This window comes from Ptychodera flava, chromosome 17 (assembly GCF_041260155.1).
Source record: "Ptychodera flava strain L36383 chromosome 17, AS_Pfla_20210202, whole genome shotgun sequence".
Classification (NCBI taxonomy): Eukaryota; Metazoa; Hemichordata; class Enteropneusta; family Ptychoderidae; genus Ptychodera; species Ptychodera flava.
Window position 1 is genome coordinate 35,236,662 of NC_091944.1, and position 22,964 is coordinate 35,259,625.

Sequence of the window (22,964 nt, forward strand, 5' to 3'; positions counted from 1 at the left end):
GATGTTAGCCAACTGATAAATCCAGACCCAGCGTTATTGCAGTTTAAATGGGCATTATCAAGACTTGCACGAAGGTAGAAATCTACAGTGGCCCAGGTTGTGTGTGTGTGTGTGTGTGTGTGTGTGTGTGTGAGAGAGAGAGAGAGAGAGAGAGAGAGAGAGAGAGAGAGAGAGATCGCGAAGAGTTTGCACTGAACTTAAAAAAAAAAACCTATCCATTTGCCGTCTTTTGCGTCTTTCCATGCAGTTGTGATATAATCATTGCAGAAGGAGTTATCTTGGTAGTTCTAAACGATCAACTGTCGAATAGCCATATGTGTTGTAAGTCCACTTGTGTGAATGATTAATGTGAAAAGGGCTTTTCTGCAAAATCTGTGTGCTAATTGCAGCCGCGTGTTGCAGGTTGCTTAATACCACCTTCCTCCACTTTATTTCTTCGTAAAAACTAAGTCAATTAAAAAAATAATAATTTCATGTAATTTATTCTCACAACGTGAACGTAGTTATTAGCTAACTCATTGGTAAGGCCAAAGTGATACAAATTAAGTCTAAAAACGGGTCGGCATTCATTTAAAACTTCCAATGATAGCATTTTCATTTTCCTTTGCCTCAAACACGATTGAAACTAATTTGGGATGATAGATTTTCATATTTTGCAAATTTCTCAAAAGTGTTAGGTGCCGTATAGCTGAATGTTGCAATATTGCAAATTACTCACGAAAACAAGTGTGTAATGTAAAAAGAAAAGCAGATGAGATTACATTTGTAGATTAAATTGGCATCACTTCACCATCCAATTATCCAAATTAGTTCCAATCGTGTTCTCAGTATCTGACACCTACCCCTAGTTGTAAATACACAGCGTTAGGATGGCGGGCTATCGTTAGGCGTGGCAGATTAGTCCGTGACAAATTGCGGCCAATCTGTTTATCGAATGAGATTTCGACAAAGCAAATTTAAGTAGGTGTTTGATGATTTTTATGTATGCTATACTCAATTTTCAATATACATTTACTTCTGTTTTGTGTTTTCAATAACATTGTATCATTTCAAGATAAACACTGCTCTACTACGAGATAGCAATATCGACGTACTAATATAATAGACATGACTGCGTTTCTGGAGAGTAGTCACCAAACCTACTGTTACATCCTCAGTCGGATATCAGAAAAGCGCATTATGTTAGCGAGATAAAATATAGTTGAATGTGAACCCCACTGTAGAGCAGTTACAGTGTATATTTACAAAATTTTCAAAACGAAATTTGAAATGAAGTAACAATAATGTGCTGATGTACTATCTATGAAAGAACACGATCTATACGGTTAGCAGTCTCTTTGCATCTTGATATTGCGCTTAACTCAGTGGTGGTACAAATTTGACTCCTTGACTGCTCTCAGACTGTAAATAGACCGTCCCGCAGTCGCTTGGCTTATCTCGGCAGCATTTACTTGATGGCCAAGTGCGGGGACAAACACGTTGACTTCACAAAACATGGTTACTTAAGGAATGCGTTGACATCTTACTGCCTGTCATCACCTGCATGATCAATCGTTCCCTTCAAAATGGCATATTTCCGGATGTCTGGAAGGAGGCAACCGTAACTACCATTGGTCAAAAAAGTAGCTGGCGGTACCGACCTGTCCAATTACAGACCAGTTAGAAACCTTTCATTCATCTCCAAACTAGTAGAACAGGTTGTTGTCGATCAACTGACCAGTCACATGCAAATCAACACCCCGCTACCAGTTTATCAATCAGCATATAGACAACATCACAGTACAGAGACTGTTTTCAGTAAAGTAATGACAGACATCTTTGAATGTATGGGTCAGAAACAAGTCGCTGTTCTGGTTCTTCTTGATCTCAGCGCAGCCTTTGATACGGTTGACCACACAATCTTATATTATATATTAAGTTATTATTATTATTATTATTATTATTATTATTATTATTATTATTATAACTTTATTTCAGACTTTCAAAAACGTCCATAAGCAATAAAAGATTAAAAAAAAACAGATAAAAAACGTTCATGAACATCACACAGTAAAATAAAGCACAATTAATATAAAATATTTGCCCAGTGGGCTTGAAGTCCATGAAAGCGCATGTCACATGCAAGAAGTCGATAAATCAGAACATTTTTACTTCTTTGCAAACGACCACTAAAGTTGTACGCTGTTCTCCTCCTTAAAACTGAGAAACAGTTTACTGAATGGTGAACGAACACCTTTGAGGTTCTGGTGTATCTTGGATAGCCAAACAGTCTACGAAATGCATTGTTGTGAAATAATCGCAATCATACCAATCCATAATCAAATAACACTAGGTCAAAATTTGTAAGACAATAGCTGTAAACATATACACAAAACAGCACAGAACAGACAGTAAATAGACGGTACACAAACAAAGTCAAATTCATGAAAGAAAGATATATGGACCTCTGGCCAAAAGACCAAAAAGTGATGTCAGGTGTTTCGAAAATAGTAAGCGCATCCTGCCCCACATGTGGCACCCGCCATATATCAATCTGTAAGTCAGATAGGTAGTGGTCACTAACTAAGGCCCCATGTCACCGATGCCATCAGTGATCATTTGTCGAAGAGAGATATTGTATTTATCTACCAGCTTGCGATACCTGCCAAAAAAGCGTTTGAATGTAGAGACAAGTCTTGCTCTGGTGTAACCTTGATTTAACAGTTTGTAAGAGAGATGGCCATGTCTCTCTACAAAATCACCATATGAACTGCATGCTCTTGCATATCGAATAAGCTGGGAAATGTATACCCCATAAGCAGGTGAGAGTGGGATATTACTGATGAGGTGTGGACAATTGATTATACTAAAGTTGAAATCATCTCTCTTGTCATATAGCCTAGTAGAAAGGTGACCATTAGAGTCCAAATTCAAGTAAAATATCCAGATATGAAGCAGAAGAGGCCGTTTCTGTAGTTTCTTTAATCTCCAATTCTGGAGGATAAATCATAGCGAGATATTTACTGAATTCAGAGTTATTCAATGAAATAACATCGTCTATGTATCTAAATGTAAGGTTGAAAGTACGAGCTACAGAGACCTTTTTCTGCTTGATAAGGTTCTGGATAAATTCTGCCTCGTATGAGAACAGAAATAAGTCGGCAAGTAAGGGAGCACAGTTAGTGCCCATGGGAATTCCTATACACTGTTGGAAAATGTGTCCTCCAAATTCAACAAATATGTTGTCAATGAGGAAATCAAGCATACTGATAATGTCTTTCTCGGTATAAAACACTTTAGCGTTGAACAAAATTTTTAACAAAATATGTAGAATTATACCTCAATACCACATATTTGTAACGGCGTGAACCGTTTTTGTAGAAAAATGCTTGGTTGATGATGTTTTTCAAGCGTTCTTTCAATTTATCATGTGGTATTGTGGTATACAATGTGGAAAAATCGAAAGTTTCAATAGATGTTATTTTTGAAACAGATTTCAAATTTCAAATTTCAAATTTTCCAAGAGTTCCTTCGAATTTTTAATATCCACATTGATTTATACCACTCCGAGAAAAGACAACATCACAGTATGCTTGAAGTCCCCGTTTAACAGTACAAAGAACAGAAGTCAGTATCTTCGAATGCAGTATCTTTGAATACGCTTGCATTAAAATCGGACAATATGTAATTACAGTAAATGTTATAACAAAACGCATTAAAAAGACGATATTGAACATCAACCGAACAGGAGTAAAACTTTCTGAGAAGCATATTAGCCCTGCCACACAGAGCTCAACGTTGCCTTAGAATGTCTTTGTCGTCACGTAATTCAGATGTAAAAATATGGCCTAGGTAAACAAACTTTGGAACAAATTCAAGAGAAACATCACACAGCTTCACTGGAGGAACAGTCGAAAGCTTTGTCGACGATTAAAAATGGATACACTTGGATTTTCGTGAAATATATTTAATATCGTGGTCAGAAGCGTAGTTTTCACAAATCTCAATAAGTCTGCGGAGACCTTTGATGGACGACGAGGCAATACACATGTCATCAGCGTAAGAAAGATTGTTCATCGTGATCCCACCTACTTCGCAACCCGCTCCAGCATCAGAAAGCCTTGCATTCAGTGCGTCAATATAGACATTTAAAAGAAAGGGTGAAAAGATCTCTCCTTGGCGTACTCCATTCGCAACATTAAATGAAACTGAGAGAGAATTAGACCAACGGACACAGAATTGTTGAGAGGCGAATCAGTTTGTCAAAAGGCGGACGATATAAGCAGGTACAGATCTGTCAATCAGTTTCTTCAAAAGGGTCCAATGGTTGATTCTATCAAATGCTTTTTCTGCGTCAAGGAGCCAAACAAACACCGAGCTCCCGTTTTGTTTGTAGTATCTGATAGTTTCTTTCAGTTATTGAAAACAATGGAACATGAATTTGACATACAGAATGCAGCTGTCACATGGTTAGCCTGTTACCTTACCAACAGATCACAGAAAGTTCTCATATCTGACAGTTTATGTGATAGTGTTCCTCTTAAGTTTGGCGTTCAACAAGGGTCATGCCTGGGTCCGGTCCGTTCCACTGTCTATTCGAGTACACTGTTTAGCATAATAAGTAACCACATGATTACTTCATATGGCTATGCTGATGACACGCAGCTTTTGAAAGTGTTTAAGATGAATCCGACGCTGTCAAGTGTATAGAGAAGTATGTTCGTGATATATAACCCTTGATGTCAACATATAGACTGAAGTTAAACGAGGACAAAACTGAAGGTATGCTCTTTGGTACAAAACAACAATTAGCAAAATTAACATATAAAAAATAGCATATAAATTAACATGTAAATTATCATAGCATATTGATATCGTAGGTAATCAGATCAAATTAGTTGACCACGTTCGCAATCTTGGAGGCTGGCTTGACTCAAATCTATCGATGTCTTTTCATATTAACCAAGTTTCCAAGAAAGTCAACCATAACTTATATAATCTACATCGTATTCTTTAATATTTGAATCAGAAAGCTTGTGAAACTTTGGTCCATTCTCTCGTCAGTTCTCATCTTGATTATGCAAATCTGATATTGTATGAAATGCCTCAGTACTTGTTCGATCGATTGCAGCGAGTACAGAATAATGTCGCACGACTAGTAAAGGGTTTGAGAAAAAATGACAGAATATCACAATCTCTCATTGAGCTTCATTGGCTGCCTGTAAAGGCGAGAGTTGATTTTAAAGTAATTTTGCTAGTTTTTAGGCCTTGAATGGCAAAACATCTATGTATATTCAGGATTTGTTCACACCTACCAGCAATGCACGTTAAAATTTACGTAACGATGGTAGTCACAATCTTCTTGTACCTCTTTCATTTAATACAGTCAACGACAGAGCGCTCACTATTTGTGGGCCAAAACTATGGACTTCAATTCCCAGACAACTAAAGTTAACCACTGGCATCGATCTTTTTAAGCGTGAACTAAAAACACATTTGTTTTAACAGTACTATAAACGGTAGAGTTCTAATGTAAATTCCTTTTTTACTAACAGTTTTAGCCCACCCTTTTAACATTGTATCAAGTTTTGTTTTTCGTTTTCAGCTGTGATTTTTAACTTGCAGAATTTTTTATGGTTTATTATTAGTGTGTGTAGCGCTTTTGAATATTTCTGAATAGAAAAGGCGCTCTAGAAAATAAATAAACTTGAAACTTTAAACTCAAGTTTTGTACAATTGAGGACGATTAAGTTGACAGCATTCCATGTCAAGCGTGCTTAATATTACACTACTGCATTCATACAGTGTGCACTGACAAGCCGATCAAGGGCTAGTAAGGCACTGCAAATTTCTAAATTTTGACTTCCTTTACTCCCAATTTACAGCTTGTAAGTTTTTCATTTCAAAATACTGACATGGGGTTTAAAAGCGTTTCTCAAAGCTGAAGCGATTAATTTTGATGTGAGTATGGCAGATTTCCATTTATCATATTTTCAACTTCAGAGTCACTCTGAGTCAAGTTTTGTAAGTATAACAAGGTTTTCATGAATAACACTTCTTGAAACATCAAAAGTACAATTCTGGGCATTAGTAATGTATGTATGAGAAAATGATTTTCAAAAAATAATCAAAAATATTTTTCGTCATCAAAAAATGCTTATTCTGTATGCGAATAAATTATTGGAAAGTTACTGGCTAGTCACAACGTTTTGTTTGCATAATCCCCCGCCGGCAAAACGTGTTACCAGACACTTGACTGCCAGTCCCAAGTATTTATGAGCCCGCCTTTAAATCAAAAATAGAAATTTAATTCTTTTTTTCGATTTTAAATTATTTGCAGACATTCTTAGTGGCATGCAGTGCAGCTAACCCCAGAAGAACAGAAAAACGTGTTACACATAGACTAAAATATACTTAGAGTAAAATATTCATCCAATAAGATTAGAGTCCACATAGGCGCAGACCACAATTTATTCAGGCAATTGATCAATCGATTTATTACTACTGTGGTAGTATACACTTAGACTTTCTCAAATTGTTATAAATATTATCGTCAGAAAGATAGTTTGCAGATTTTGATGAGTTACCAAAGTTATTCAAGTGAAAGAGTGGCAAGACACACAGGGATTATTAATCATGATTCCTCCAAGTTGGCAACCTATTTAAGCATTTGTGAAAGTAGAACAATTGTATTGGTGGTATAAACATGAAAAAGAAATAGATCCTTTTTGAAATGCCTTCCTTGCAATCAAAAAGTCAGATAATGAATTGAACCAGAGGATACAAGATTTTTGACAGGCAAACCATGCTAGGGGACAAAGAATTTACGTATATACAGATCCGTCACTTTCTTTGAGAGGGTCAGAAGTCCTTCAGCATAGGAACCTGAGGATAATTGTCCCGAGTGGGACCCAACCATACATGAGAATAGCCGAAAAAGACAAGGGCAAAGTGAACTGATAAACTACCTCTAGCGTACTTAAAATATTCAGCATTTGACCAAATCTGACCCTAGAGATTTACTCACGGACAAGCCAGAGAAATTTTGTCGACTTTATTAACACTAATAGTCAAATATTCTGAATAGGTCAGAATGTCAATAGATTTCATAATAAAACATCTGGCTTGTATTTCCTTTTGTCACAGATTCAAGAGTCGTTTGAAGAGCGTGGCCTAAGTGTCAGTATTTGTTGACCTTGGTGACATTGTTCACGTCTTTAGGTAAGGTACTTTCTTGTGATTTAAATCAGCTACTGCAGCCCAAACTTGGCTATGGCCAATTTTCGGGACATTTGGCACTCGATTGTCACAATTACAATCCTCTTCTTTCCTGCATTCTAGAAATTTGGAACGATGCATGAAATAATAAACGAGTCCAAAACGAGGCCTAGACTTTGATCAGCATACTGCAGAAGAAATACTTGCTAAGTCATATGCTTCCTTGAATATACACATCTGAGACTCAGCACCCTTAGGATCCTCAGGATTTTCACATCACGATTCTGGGTATTTAATTTGTAATGACTGCCATCAACAGTAGTCCTTTACAGAATTACCTAATAAAAATCAATAATGATTGATTTTTTCATTACTAATGCAGAAATGGAAAGTACGACATTCGGACACACCACACCACCGCTCCTCAAGTTTTTGAAAAATATCCTTGATAAGTACCCAGAAGGCGGGCAAATTATAAAGGTATTGTCCTTACTCAAAATAGCTCCTGTTTTCACTCATTGTCTTTTTGTGTGTGTCTGCGTATATGAGTGTGTCTGTCTCTATTTCGAATATCTCGAGATCGGCAGATCAAATGTACTTATACAAAGAGTAATGGCTACTTGAATTTGATGACCACGGCCTTCATGATAGCAATTAAAGGTACAGTAGGTATTTTTAAACAATAGTAGCCTATGACGCAAAATAGTTGGGCTTTCGGTTATAAATGAAGAAACTTCATGAACAGGGTCATTATAAAGAGTCATCTTCGTTGATAACAATGGTCGGATAGCATTCAAATTCGACACGTAGCTTCTTAAAAATACCTTTTGTAAGCTTTTCAGTAAGATAGAAGCATACTATTTGGATTAAGTGTGGATTTTTGCAGTAAACCACGTACACACACAATATGTAACTAAATCTAACAACACCTTCTACTGATATAATGACAGGAATTAGTTCAGAATGCTGATGATGCTGGAGCGACAGAGGTTAAATTTCTGTTAGATACCAGACAACATGGAATAGAAACATTACTTACACCAAGCCTGGCAGACTTTCAAGGAGCATCATTATATTGCTACAACAATGAAGTGTTCACTGAAGATGACTGGATGGGTATCCAGACTGTACAGCAAAGCGTAAAAGAGAAGGATCCGCTAAAAGTTGGAAGATTTGGTCTCGGATTTGTGTCAGTGTATCATTTGACTGGTAAGTCATGACTTTATCACTTGTACAAAAATGTGCGAGAAATTAGCAAGAAATTGACACTTTCCCCCTTTTAAGCTAGAAGTGTGCGAGAATGTTGTTTTCTCACAGTTAGCCAAGGACAACTGTGTTTTCTTGCTTTGCATCTGCGAGAAATGGAATTCTCGCAAGCAATCAACAAAAAACTAGTCAGCAGATTGATTGTGAGAATTCACTTTCTTGCAGATTCGGAGCGAAAAACAGAGTTCTCGCTGGTTGATTGCGAGAAAACAAATTTCTCACAAATTAAGTGCGATATAGTATGTATATATACTTCTTGCTAAAAAGCGAGAAAGTGTCCATTTCTCGCAAGATCTTGCAAATTTCTGTATTTGTGTAAGTTTAAGCTGTTCAGTTTCCATTGTTATTTGGTTATTTTTTGTGATACCAAGAAAATATTCTGAAGTTGAACTTTGAGATTAAAGAAAATCCGAGATGTAACTATAGTTTTCATAGAAACTCTTTTAAAATTCGATAAAAATATGCCAAGCTTTCACGTCTAATATCATTACTATTTAAAATTTGTTTGTGGATATCGTACATCATCTTTTAATTAAATCTAAGACGTTGTCAGGTAAGGAAACAACTGTTTGCACAGAGCTCTTTACTGTTAAACGGAATAATAATTAATAAAGTATTATATGAAATAATAACACGAATAATAATAGGTTCAATTTCTGTGAAATTTCACCATAAGGGTATTTTGGGTCGAAAAGACCAAATATGATATCGATTTCACTGCCTCATGTTTCCATGGTAACCATTTTAGGTGTTGAAAATTTCAGTTTTTCTAATATCCCTTGAAAAGTTACTTTGATTGATATGAAAATTATCTAGTGGGGAAGTTCGGGTCAGAGAACACAAATGTCAGACTTATTTTAATGTTTCGAGTTGCCATAGTAACTATTTTGGGATTGAAAATGTTACTTTTTCCCTACTTCCTATTAAAGAACTATTAATTGATGTAAAAAATTGATAATAAGGGGTTTTCTGCTTAGCACACCAAAAAATCACACTCATTTTAATGTGAGATGTTTCCATGGCAACCATTCAGGAGTAACAACATTTTTTTTTCAGAAGTCCCACAGCTTCAATGAATTGTTTTTTAGATTTCTATATAATACTTATAGCCCCTAAACTTGTAATAATAATAATAATAATAATAATAATAATAATAATAATAATAATAATAATAATAATAATAATAATTGATAGGACTTTGTAGTGAAATTTCTTGACAGACATTCACATATATATGTTGTTATTGACCCCTATTGTTTGGAAGAGTGAATCAAGGCTACGCTTTAGAGGATGCTACACTTATATTTACAGCGAGTGATGTTTTAGTTCTGCTTGTTTGCTGTGTTCTCTTAACAGATATGCCATCGCTGATGAGTTCCAGCCAAATTGCATTCTTTGATCCATTCACACAACATTTTGGAGGTGGAATGACAGGTAAAGCATTCCCGTTGAATGACAAAAGCTTAAAGACTTGTCCTGATCAGTGTTCACCATTTAAAAACATTCTCGGCATAGGTGATGAACATTTTTTCAAGGGAAAGTTTAACGGAACACTATTTCGGTTCCCCTTTCGTAGAGGTCCATCACCTTCCTTGTCTTCCACAATATTTACCCAAGAAAGAGTGAGAGAGCTTTTCCAATCTTTCAAGGAGGATGCTGACAGGGTCCTTTTGTTTCTAAAACATGTTACTTCTGTAAGTCTCTTTGAAGTAGAACCGGGAGGTCAGGAACAACTGATCTTTGAAGTCAGAAACGACACAAGAGACAAAGTTAGTATGTCGAAGTTCATTGGAAACCTGAAAGAAACTCAACTCCCAACTCCCAATTTTAACCATCACAGGATGGCTATAACAGATGCAGACGGAACTACCCAAAAAGAATGGTTGGTTATGAACACAGTGTTTGGAGATGTTTCTGAAAGAATGAAACAGTTAGCAGAACAGTTGCAACTGTTGCCATGGATCGGTTTAGCCATGCAATGCCAGGGTGTAGGCATGCATGTAGTTGATGGTAGAGTATTTTGTTTCCTACCCTTGCCTCCATGTGAAGAAAGCAAAACTGGATTTCCAGTTCACATCCATGGCTATTTTGCATTAAGCGACAACCGCAGAAGTATAAAGTGGCCCGCTACTGATCAACAGCATGATCTAACAGCTGAATGGAACCAGCTTCTTGTACAGACATTGCTGCCGAAGGCATATGCAATGCTTATAAAGCATTCTTTGAGACAATCAATACCACCCTCTGATGTATATGCAGCTTGGCCAACACATAGTAATATTAGAAGCCACTGGAGAGATTTCCTTCAACCATTTATCGACATTATATTCAAAGAAAGAGTTTTCCATACAAAAGCCAATGGTGGACAATGGATTTCTCTGAAGGAAATGCTATTGGATACTCTTGAAAGACAGCCACCTGATGTGGCCAAAGTATCAGAAACTGTAATCAACTACCTTGTTAACGTCTGTAGCCAACCAGTTGTTTCCTTACCTGACAACATCTTAGATTTAATTAAAGATGATGAAAGAGATCCACAAACAATCTCTCCCACCATTCTTCGTCAATGTGTGCGTGAATATGATGTAACTGAATGTACAATTGATGAGAAAACCTCCCTTCTCCAGTTTTGTCTTGATGATGACAACTTTCAAGATCTTAACGATGTACCACTTCTTCGTCTGTCAGATGGATTGTACACAACTTTTTCACAAGACCTCACGAGAACTCCCGTTCTACTGCCTACAAACAAAAATCCACGCTCTCTATTTCCAAGCATAAGTAATTCCTTCCATTTTGTGCATTCTGATCTCCTATCTACTGCAAAGAATAAACTGGAGAAGGTTGCTGAAGCTGATGTAGCTCAAGTAAGATTCCTTACAGATGATGATGTTGTAAAATATTTACGTGAAACACTGCCAAAGGAGTGGTTCATCACCGATGAAAATGTGGTCGAGTGGACACCTGGCATAAAAGATCAACCACAAAGGAATTGGCTTGAAACACTGTGGACGTGGCTGCAGGAAAGTTTTACTGATGACATAAATCAGTTTAAAGGTTTACCAATCATCCCTATTCAGGAAACTAATGAGAAGGTTCAACTTCTGAAACTGAATGCAACAATTCCTTCTATATTTGCAACAACAGATATCTCAGATGACATTGACTGCAGTGTCTGTTCCTGCCTTAGAAGAATGGGAGTGATTGTTATATCGCATCCTGCTAAATATTTAAGACATTCTCAGTTGAAGAAGTATATAAAGTCAATGACTCCTAATGGTGTTTTGGAAGTCCTGATTAAATGTGGTCTTTCAAAGTATACAAATCTAGAGGCAGCATCATGTAAAGAGAAAGTCAGCCTGCGACGTCTTTTAGCTAGATTATCGCCCCCAGAGGTGCCTTACGAAGGAGGAAAATTCATATCACAGTTGCCTATCTTTGAAGTACTTTCTAGGAGTAGAAGAATATCTGACTCCGACACTCCTTTATATTCGACACTAGTAAATCCATTAGCCCCATCTGTTTCTGATGAGCTGCCCAAAAATATCCCTTTAAAGACATACATGGTAACAACAGATGATCCCGATTCTCAAAAAATCACAAGCTTACTTGGAATTAAGCCTTTGAAATTAATTGAGGTCATCTCCAAGTATATACTACCTGACATTCAAAATGGTTTCTACCAGTCTAATGAGATAGACGAAATCATGGTTTGGATTTTCCAAAATTTGTTCCGCCTAAAAAGTGTAGATGCAATGCTGCCTAACAGACTACAGCTTATCCCATTTGTAAAGACCAACGATCTCACAAGATTAAAACCTAATGAATTATTTGATCCTGAAGACAGCGTCCTCAAGATTTTACTGTTCGAACAAAATGTCTTTCCCGTCCAGCCATACTGTCGTCCTGAAATTTTAGTGGTTCTTCGAGACCTAGGGCTTAAGCATAATTCTGATATGACAGCTCTTGATCTTCTATCATCTGCTGTTAAATGTCACGATGAAAATAATACAGGGACTCCCAATATTGAGAGAGCAAAGGCTCTCCTGCAGTGTTTAGATCACAGTCCAGATGTTCTCTTGAATGAAATCGATGGCAAGCCTCTCTATGAACACTTGTTGACTATAAAGTGGGTCCCAAGATTGCAGCATCGAACAAATGACTATCCAGCAATGCTACCATGGTTCCAGGACGACCCGAGCCTTTACACACCTTCTGACATATATACCATGGACCAAGCATCTTGTGTCGGAGGAGTTATGCCAATTATAGGATCAATTTCATGTGATAATATGAAAAAGTATTTGAAATGGGACTGCACACCATCTATTGAAATCCTTATTAAACAATTGCATGTTGTAATTGATGAATGGCTTGCTTTAGGGAAGTGTAAACCAAGGGGTTTCAACAAGGTAGTTGAAGATGCTGTGTGTAATGTTTACTCACGATTACAAGAGCTACATGTCAAAGAACTGTCATCTTCCCCTTGTGAAAGTAAAGTAGTGGCCAATATGAAAAAAATGCAATGTCCATGGGTATGGAATGGAGATGGATTCAGTAATCCACAAAGAATGGCATTCAGGTCAAATTTTACATTTGATATGAAACCTCATCTCTTTGAAATTCCTGCATGTGTCCGGGACATCACAAGCTTTCTTGAAGAATGCGGTGTCCGAAATCAGTTTAGTGATGACGACATGGTTTCTGTATTAAGCATTATTAAGGGTAAAACCCTAGAGAGAAAAAGTGACTCTGATGTCCAACGAGATCTTCAATTATGTGTCAGTATTTTGGATTGGATAACAAGAGGGGATAAACAAATAGGTGAATACCTTCAGAAGAAAATATACATCCCTATTAAATGTGAAAGTATGGGTTTGCATTTTGCAATTTGTACAGAATGCACATACTGTGATAATGACAGTCTAATGGAAGAGCTTACTTTCGAAAATGAACAGGAAGATTGTGGTGAACCTTTACATATGGTACATGACAGAATCTCTAATAAGACAGCATGTCTGTTAGGTATTCCTCCTTTAAGTCGAAGACTTGCAAAGCCTGATCCCTTGGGATTCGAATTTGAAGCTACAGGTCCATATGAACCTCTGACAACACGTTTGAAAAATATCCTGAGTGATTATGTCGAAGGTAGCATTTTTAAAGAACTCATTCAGAATGCTGATGATGCAGGAGCTGAAGAGGTGAAGTTTTTGATTGATTGGCGAGCAAATACTGACCACAGAACTACATTATTTTCCAAAGAAATGGAGATGTGTCAGGGGCCTGCCTTGTGGGCATACAACGATGCTGTCTTTACAGATGAAGATCTTCAAAACATCAACAAATTGGCAGGAGGTACAAAAAAGGAGGATACTAACAAGGTTGGGCGCTTTGGCTTAGGATTCAACTCTGTATACAATTTGACTGATGTACCTAGTTTAATCACACGGAACTTCTTCATTATGTTTGATCCCCACACGACTCACATACCAAATCTTATCAAATGCAAGTCTCAGCCTGGCATTAAGCTGAACTTAGAAAAGAATCCCAGGGTCCTTCGAATGTACAAAGACCAATTCCATGTCTACAATGGTATATTTGGATGTGACCTCAACAAACAAGCCTCTTTCAATTCAACACTCTTCAGATTTCCATTGCGAACAGCAGATGCTGCCAAGACAAGTGAAATATCATTGAAGGTATATGATCAGGAGCAAATGCATGAACTTGTGAATGCTTTGGAAAAACAGTCACTCTCACTTCTGCTCTTTACCCAACATGTGAAACGAGTAGAAGTGTTTCAATTGAGACCTGAAAGCCAGAATGTTAGGGATGTAGACTTGCTGCTCACATTGAGTATTGAAGAGGGAATTGACTGCAAGTTGACCCCGGGTTCATCTAGCTTCAACTCATTTGATGAATGTAGACAACATTTGAAACGTGGAACAGAATATATGAAGATGTCATTCGCATTTGAAAATGATATACCTCCACCATTACATTTGCCTGAACTAGTATCATACATAGTGAAGACCACCTGCAATAAAAACAAGCAAAATGAAGGCAAACTTGAGTATGATGAACAAATGTGGGCAATTTCTTCATGCATTTCTGATGGTGAAGCCAGAACACTAGCCTTGACAGAAGAGGGGAAAAGGTGTGGTCTTTTGCCCTGTGGAGGTGTAGCAGTAAAATTACAGGCTAATGGGGCCCTCAAATACACAGTAGCTGAAACTAAGGGAGAACTCTTCTGTTTTCTTCCATTAAACATCCAGAACAATATGCCCGTCCATATTAATGGCTGTTTTGCTGTTGATTCACATAGAAGAAGTATTCGACAATATGTAGCTTCTGATCTTGAAAAACATATAGAAGTAAGATGGAATGAAGCTCTTATGAAGGACGTCATAAACAAAGCATATGTCCATCTACTAGAAACGTTACTGCAAAATGACATACTTCAAGAAAAAGGAATAGTTTATTCTCTCTGGCCTGTTGCAACACACAAACGAGAACTTTATATTGACATTGTAAGGGGCTTTTACAATAGTGTAGTCAGAGGCATTGGAACAAAGTCATTACCGAAGGTATTTCTGCAAGAACCATACATGGACGGAGATAGATGTTTGTCTTTCTTGTCAGTAAAAATCATTGACCCTGTCATGAAGAATGAAAATGAAGATCTAACAATTGCTGCTCGACAAGTAGTCAACAGTCACCTTTCTAAAGTGCCACATGAACATCAGAGAACTGCCGACATAGAAGATAGAATTCTTCTGACTTTTGAAGTCGTAGAGCTGTGTTCTGAAATTCAACACTTGATTGTCTCTGAAGAGCAGTTCTACCAACAGTACTTTTTCCCTAATCTGAAAACAGTTGAGAGAGAGGTCCGAGACAAGTTTATTCTTGATGCCCTTACCCAGGATAAATGGAAAAGTAGGGAGTACTTAAAACAATTGCTTCAGAATAGTCAGTGCATACCCACATCGCCACATGGTTGCAAGTTATCCAAGCCCTCAGATCTGGTGAACCCACGCTCCCTACTTCTTGCAAATTTATTTAATGAATGCGATGAGAAATTCCCATATGGTGACTACAGTCTTGATGACTGCCTGGGAAAACTCACTGAACTTGGAATGGCAAGGGATTCTTTGCTTTGGACAGATATTATTGAACGAACAGAGTCAATACAACCATTGTATATAAAAGATAAATCCAAAGCACTTTGGCGTGTTAAATACTTAATAGCATACCTGAATGCACATTGGAAAGGGTGTCCAGAAGACGTCAGGATGAAACTGTGTATGATACAGTTTTTACCAGTGCTTAAAAAACCGAAAGATTTTATTCTTCCGTGGCACATGCCTTCAAATGAGATTCTTTCACCTAACAACATATATTGCAGACAAAATGAATTTCTTGTTTTCACAATAGAACCAGTCCTAAATGATGATAATCCAGACAAGTTTGGATGTGGTAAAATCCCATCATATGCAGAAAACTTTCTTGGTTTGATAAAAGAACCCTCCATAGAGGTTGTTCTTAGACAACTTTCTAACATGATTGATTGCAATAATACACTACAATGCTGCACCAAATTAGAGAAAATTTGTAGCACTGTATATGAATACATGCAACGTCGTATCTTTAGTGTGCAACCAAGCAGTCATTTGATTTATTCTACAAAAAATATTGGTTCGTCAATTCGACCACAATCAGAGTCAGAACTTCAGCAACTAAGGAAGTTCCGCAAACCATTTCTGTTTGTGGATGGTACTTTCATACATCCTCAACAAATATCATTTAACTGGCGTTCAAATGATGAACCTTATTTATTCAGAATGCCAGATTATTTGTTGAAGTTTAGAAACCTTTTGAAGGCTTGTGGAGTGAGGGAAAAATTTGGATTACAAGATTTCATTAATGCCCTCATGAAGCTTGAGGGGAAAAAATGTGGTTTGCCATTGACAGATGATGAGCTGAAAATGGTTTGCAATTGGTTGACCCAATTCCATTACGGTAAATATATTTCAGATGACACTCTTAGATATGTTTTCATACCAGATGAAAGAAAGATTCTTCGTCATCCAAATCATCTGGCATACAAAGATGTTGACTGGATAACCTCTGATAATGGTGAGGAAGATTATTCTTTCACTCACGAATTGATAAACTGGCCTCTTGCAGAAAAGCTTGGTGTTAAGGTTTTCAGGTCAAAAAAGCTTGGCAGCTATTCATCTTCAGAAGGATTCTACATTGGAGAAGAGTTTGGTCAAGAAGAGAAGTTAACAGATAGGATCAAGGGGATCATAAGAGACTATCCTTCTGGCACTGAAATCTTGAAAGAGCTGGTGCAAAATGCTGATGACGCAAAAGCTACAGAACTTCATTTTATATATGACAGACGCTACCACAACACCAACAGAGTTTTCAGTGATAGTTGGAAAGAACTCCAAGGTCCTGCGCTATGTGTTTATAATGACAAGCCTTTCACAGAGGATGACATTAAAGGGATACAACGCCTTGGTATTGGTGGCAAACGAGATAATTCTGAGGCTACTGGTCAATATGGAATAGGTTTCAATGCTGTGTACCATTTGACTGATTGTCCTTCCTTCATTACTGATGACACCGACCTTCTTGTTTTTGATCCCTGTGTACAATATGTTCCTGGTGCAACAAGGCAAAGGCCAGGAAGAAGGATTAAGGTTGAAAAGTTGCGAAAAGACTTTCCAGACATTGTTTTGCCATATCTATCTGACATGTTGAAATTGAGAGGATCAACATTGTTCCGATTTCCATTACGTAAAACAAAATCCGAAATTTCTGAAAACGTTTATAATGAGGAAGAAATGAAAAGGCTGATTTCTCATTTTAGAAAAGAAGTCCATCATATTCTGCTCTTTTTGAATCACATCCAAACTATCAAAATTTCTGAAATAGATAAAGATGGGAAAGTAAAAAATACAATTACAGTAACAGCAAAATTGTCAACTGAAGATAGTGTACAACGGAGGCAGTTTTCTGAAGATATTATTTATGAAGCAAAAAGCATAAAGAAGGACGCATGGAAAATATGGGGGATGCCACCAACTAACGTCAGTTACTTCATGACTGTAAAGGTTTCAGACAGAAGTGAACAACAGTGGTTGATTACACGGCAAGTGGGTTTCTCTCCTTTCGCCAAAGACAAACATACTAAATATCAAATGGAAAACATGGTGAAGTTCATTTTACCGAGGGGTGGAACAGCTATGTCACTTCGAAGTGATTCAAGGACAGGTTTTCGGCCTGCTTGTGAGTCTATAGCATTTTGCTTTCTTCCACTACCTATACAAACTGGGCTCCCATTTAATGTAAATGGACAGTTTACACTTACATCAAGCAGAAGAAATTTGTTGACAACTGGCAATATGAGTAAATGGAATGAATCTATACAGTTACACGTTATTGCACCATGTGTGCTTGTTGGTCTTAAAAAGATGAAAGATTCCTTCTACTTGAAGGGAAATACTCAGAAACCGGCAAATGTTTATTCAGCTAATTTCCCAATGATTGAAAAGGTGCACACAGAATGGAGAAATCTCGCTGAACAAATCTACAAATTGCTGTCCACCACAAAGGAAGAACTGTTTCCAGTGATTATACCGTCTCGTCCAAAAAAAACTGAAGAATTATGTGATGTCAAGAATGATGAAACAGTCAAATGGTTTTCATTTGTAGACGTATACTTCAACATGAGTCCCTCAATAAAGGTTTATCACACAACTGATTCATTGGAAAGCGTTCTTCTAGAGACAGGATTTCCCCTTACAGTATTGACTCATGAAATAGCTGAAAACTTCCTTACAGCTGGTGTAGAGAATATAAAGAAAATGACACCAGAAAACGTTGTGATGTTCTTAAAGAATTGGTCTTTGCCGCAATGTATTATAGGCCCAGTACCATGCAAAATTAGTGAGACAAGCTTTGGCAATGCTAAACGTGTTAAAGTGATCTTACAGTATTGCCTGAAAGCAAGACAAATGTGTCTTCATTGGATACCTCTGTGCTTGTGTGCAGATTACATTTTAAGGACTTACAATGCCTTCAAGCCAATTTATGTTACCCCATTTTCTTCACTTTTGCCAAAGTTACAATCAAGCTTTGTTGCTGATGAAATAGTTCATGTTCTCTGTCCGGAAATTCAGTAGGATGATACACTAAAGGAATTCAATGAAATGGATCTATCAGCAAAAATGGATCTTGTTATGCCAACGTATTGGAAAGGGTGTAGACACTATGTGCATGGAATCCAAATTGTTGTGACCAGCCATCCGAGCGATGGATGAAAACGTTATGGTCTTTCTTGCATTCTCTCAGGTACGGAAGAATGACCCACTTGTGTCTCTTCAGCAATGGCCAATCATTCCAGCTAAAGGGTCATTACTACTGACACCATTACTGTCAAGGACAATACTACACAGTCGGCAATTTGGAGAAGATACTTCTCGATATAATTTCAGAGATGTGGAAACTGTATTGTGTAAGCTTAACTGTCAAGAGGTTGATTATGATGTAATAACTTGCGAGTATGGTAACCACATTACAGTAAAAGTCATAGAAAATACAACATTCCAGTTGCTATCAAAAGTACAAGCAAAGGAACTACTTAAGAAACATGTTGCTCATATTACGTCTCAGCACGACATCATATCAGTTCTCTACTATCACTTCAAAACCATTAAGTGCAATGTGTCTCTGGAGGAATCAGATTGCATAACACTTCTTCAATATATTCAAGAATGCACACATGCAATATGCTCAGACAAAGATATTCTCAGGAAATTGAAAAGTCTTCCACTATATTTCACAATATTTGGATCACCAGTCAGCATCAACCAATATGAGAAGTGTTATGTCATACACAAAGGTATTCCCGATAAGCAAAGAGATGTGTGGATCGGCCAATGTAACTGTGCACTCCTAAAGGAACAGACTAGTTTAAAGATTCTGTATCAGCAAATTGGTGTAGAGGATATAACTCCCGAAAATGTATACATTAAACTCATCTTTCCATATTTTGGGAAACTTAGTGATGAAGCTCGCCTTCAGCATCTAGAATTTTTAAGAGATTCACCGACCTGTGATCGCAATGACTCCTTGCTCATTGCTCAGTTGAATACTTTGGCATTTATACCAAATGTTGATGGATCTAACCCCCTGCGTTGTGCAAATCAGTGTTTCGATCAACATAATGTGATCTTCAGGGAAATGCTTCCAAAACGAATATTTCCCATTGCCCCATACGATACTGAAGAATGGCATCTGTTTCTCAAATTATGTGGTCTGAGAATGAATGTTGATGAAGAGTTGTATCTCAAATTTGCCTACGAGATTGAAAATCATAGAAACGAAAACTTAGACAACAAGATCAGGAAGGCCAAGATGTTGGTTTGCTACCTGTTAAAACATACCCATCTTCATCATAGCATGTCATTTCTTTACAAAATATCTATGGTAAAGTTTGTACCCATAGAGAAACCAAGTAAAGAACAACTAGCCATTTGCTCTAAAAGCTTTATGAAAGGCGAGACTTTCTCATGTTTCCGAGAATCTGTTTCACTTGAGAAAGATAAACTAGTATGGACAGCATCACCATTGCTACCAAAGTGGGCTGATCCATACCACATAAAGTACACCAACTACAAACATTTAAGATGCAGTTTAGGCATAAAGGCAGTACCTTCACTCGATAGCGTCTTGCAACATTGTGGAAATATTGGAGAAGCTGTTTCTGCCAGAAATAAATCAGAGCTCGAGGAAAGATTGGACAAATGTAATGTTGCATCAGCTCGGTTCCTTACTAAAGTTATGGAAGAGATTTATGAATTTATGATACAGGAGTGTTTACACTATGCAACAGAAGACTCCACATGCTCCGAAAAATGTTCAGACAACATGTGCAGCGTTTGTATACAAATCCATGCAGCCTTACATGATGTCCCATTCGTAATCGTTGAAGACGGGTGCATGATGGTCAGAGCAAGTCAAGTGTTTCTTCAACAAAATAAATGCACTGTAGAACCGTTTTTACACTGCATGCCACTAAAACTTGGGAAATATGTGGGACTTTTTAGACTGCTTGGGGCACAGGAAACAGCAACAGCTACACAGTTTGCCATTGCCTTGGAGGAGATGTACAAACTTTATGGGTCAAATGATCTTGATGAAAATTGTCTAAATATAGCAAGAAAGGCCATTGAGGGCCTTTTCATTTGCCTACAAAATAAAGAAACACTGGTCACAACACATTCAGCAACACTTCCAGGTTGTTTGCCTCCTCTGAAAAATATGTACTTGTTAAATGAATCAAAACAACTACATCAATCCACCCAATTGGTATTCAATGATTTGTATGATAGGATTGGAAAAACACGAGGATTTAAATGTCAATTTCTGGTAGACTTACCATCATACTCTCTGCATTTACATCCACAAATCCTGGTTGAAAGGATTCCAGAACACCTTCGGCCAAAGTTCCTCAGCAGCATGATAAAGGAAGAGCTGCAGCCGACACAGCCATGTGTAGAATCCCAATACTGCACCAATGAAGAAGATTTCACAAGCCTACTGTCATCAAATTATTTTGGTGAGGCCATTCTCAGACTCATTGCAAGGCGTTCAAAAATGGCCATTAGACATGAATTGAAAACCTGTCTTACACGACTGAAGACTATTAAGATCCATTGTGTACACTCTGTAAGAGTTAATCTCGTCAAGATTGCGACTGGAGAAATTGTGTGTAGTCGACCTTCACCCATTTACCTGGAGGGAAATGAACAAAGACATTCTTTATACATGCAACATTCGTCACAAGAAGATACCATGAAAGTAGTACCACTTTTTGCAAGAGCAGTATGTTTAATACTAAAAGGAATGGCTGACTCAGTACAATTAGACATTTTCCAACTTTTGAGACTTAAGTCAATGGAGAGTATTAATACATATCTTGACCAGGAAGGTTGTGAAACATTATTTGAAATTTCTGATTCACCCTTACCTCAACTTGGGTCGGAAATACCTCAGGATAAAATTTACCTCCTCAAGCAACATCCAAATTATTACTTCCGGGCAGATGAATATGTGGGTTACAGATTAGGTAATGATAGCACTGTATTTACATTCATTTATGCAAAGATCATTAAAGAGCTGAAAATAGTTACTCCGGCATGTGAGGACGATTCAACCTACAACATGAAACGAATTTATGAAGTTGACATAGGAAAGAATGAATTCATTGTTGTGCCAACGTTGGACCTTTACAAAATACGAACGATTGTGAAAAACAAATTTCTCGTGCCATATGAAAATTCACCATCGTTTCCAGATAGGGATCAAAGATCTCTGGATGACATACTTGATGACGTAACTGATCTTCTTGAAAAGATTTGGTTTGATACTTCTTTGACTGAAGATGAACGGAGAAAAGCTATTAAACGGCTTTACCTCGAGTGGCATCCAGACAAGAACCCCGGGAATGAAGAGCTCACTGCTGAGGTGTTTAAACATATCAAGAATGAATTGGATAGGCTGGAACAGGGCCGTCCAAGGAAGAAAAAGGCAAATGAGAGTGCAGGAACTGAAGGATCAAGCAGGACGTCATCTTCATTTAGAGCTCGATATCAGGGCCAGGGATATTCTTCCTTCTATGACAGATGGGACCATGAAGCGAGGATGCACAGAGAATACAGAAATGACAACACTGCAGAAAGTACATACTATGATCATTACGGCCAGGGATATCCTTCATTCTATGAAAGATGGGACAGTAAAGGATGGATGCACAGGGAATATAGAAGTGAAAGCACTGCAGAATGTTCATACTATGATCCTAATTCCTCCAAATTCACAAGGCGATTGGACTTTGCAGAAGGCGAACGGTGGTTCCGGCAAGCAAGGGCAGATCTAAGTGCAGCTCGTAAGGACTTGGCGGACACAGATGGCAAAAGCTTTGAATGGGTGTCATTTAAATGTCAGCAGGCAGTCGAGAAGGCTCTAAAAGGTGGTCTGTACGCGACACTGGGCTATTTGCCAGACCCCCGCAGTCACTCAAATATTATTCTTGCATCTTCATTATCATACCATGCATCAGATGTTGATGTTGTAGCTGATTCCGTAGCACTCATGAATATGAAATGTGACAACATTCATCCACGATACCCGGATGTGCATGCCCGTCCTCAAATACCAAATGATGTCTACACAAGACAGAATGCCGAAAAAGCACTTGAACATACAACAAATATTCTAAGATCAGTGGCAACGATTTTATCTGAACAATTGGGCTAGAGAAGTTTTGCATCGAGATGGAGTTGTGACTATTTGTCCACGATGTTTTAAATCACAAGTTCATAATGTTCGAACAGTATTTATGTATAATAATAATTTAGGTTATGCTCTATTGTTTCTTGGCGCCAAATATTTATCGGCATGTTTCTCATCGGCCATTAATCAGGAAT

The 22,964-nt window shown here is 37.6% G+C and overlaps 1 protein-coding gene across 1 annotated transcript; it reads left to right on the top strand.

The window, feature by feature from the left end:
* The first annotated feature begins 7,123 nt into the window (after positions 1-7,123).
* Positions 7,124-22,794, top strand: LOC139116412 (sacsin-like). Its single transcript, XM_070679050.1, has 5 exons — positions 7,124-7,200; positions 7,580-7,677; positions 8,148-8,406; positions 9,820-18,278; positions 18,826-22,794. Exons 2-5 carry the CDS (start codon positions 7,582-7,584, stop codon positions 22,792-22,794), a joined length of 12,783 nt encoding a protein of 4,260 aa, XP_070535151.1. The 5' UTR covers positions 7,124-7,200; positions 7,580-7,581.
* The last annotated feature ends 170 nt before the right edge of the window (positions 22,795-22,964 follow it).

What these genes read in the sequence shown, in the direction of transcription:
- LOC139116412 (XM_070679050.1), top strand. Translation starts at nt 7,582, where the DNA reads ATGGAAAGTACGACATTCGGACACACCACACCACCGCTCCTCAAGTTT. An exon ending in GTCAGTGTATCATTTGACTG is followed by an intron (nt 8,407 to 9,819) that starts GTAAGTCATGAC and finishes TTCTCTTAACAG; the next exon opens with ATATGCCATCGCTGATGAGT. An exon ending in AGACAGGATTTCCCCTTACA is followed by an intron (nt 18,279 to 18,825) that starts GTATTGACTCAT and finishes GCATTCTCTCAG; the next exon opens with GTACGGAAGAATGACCCACT.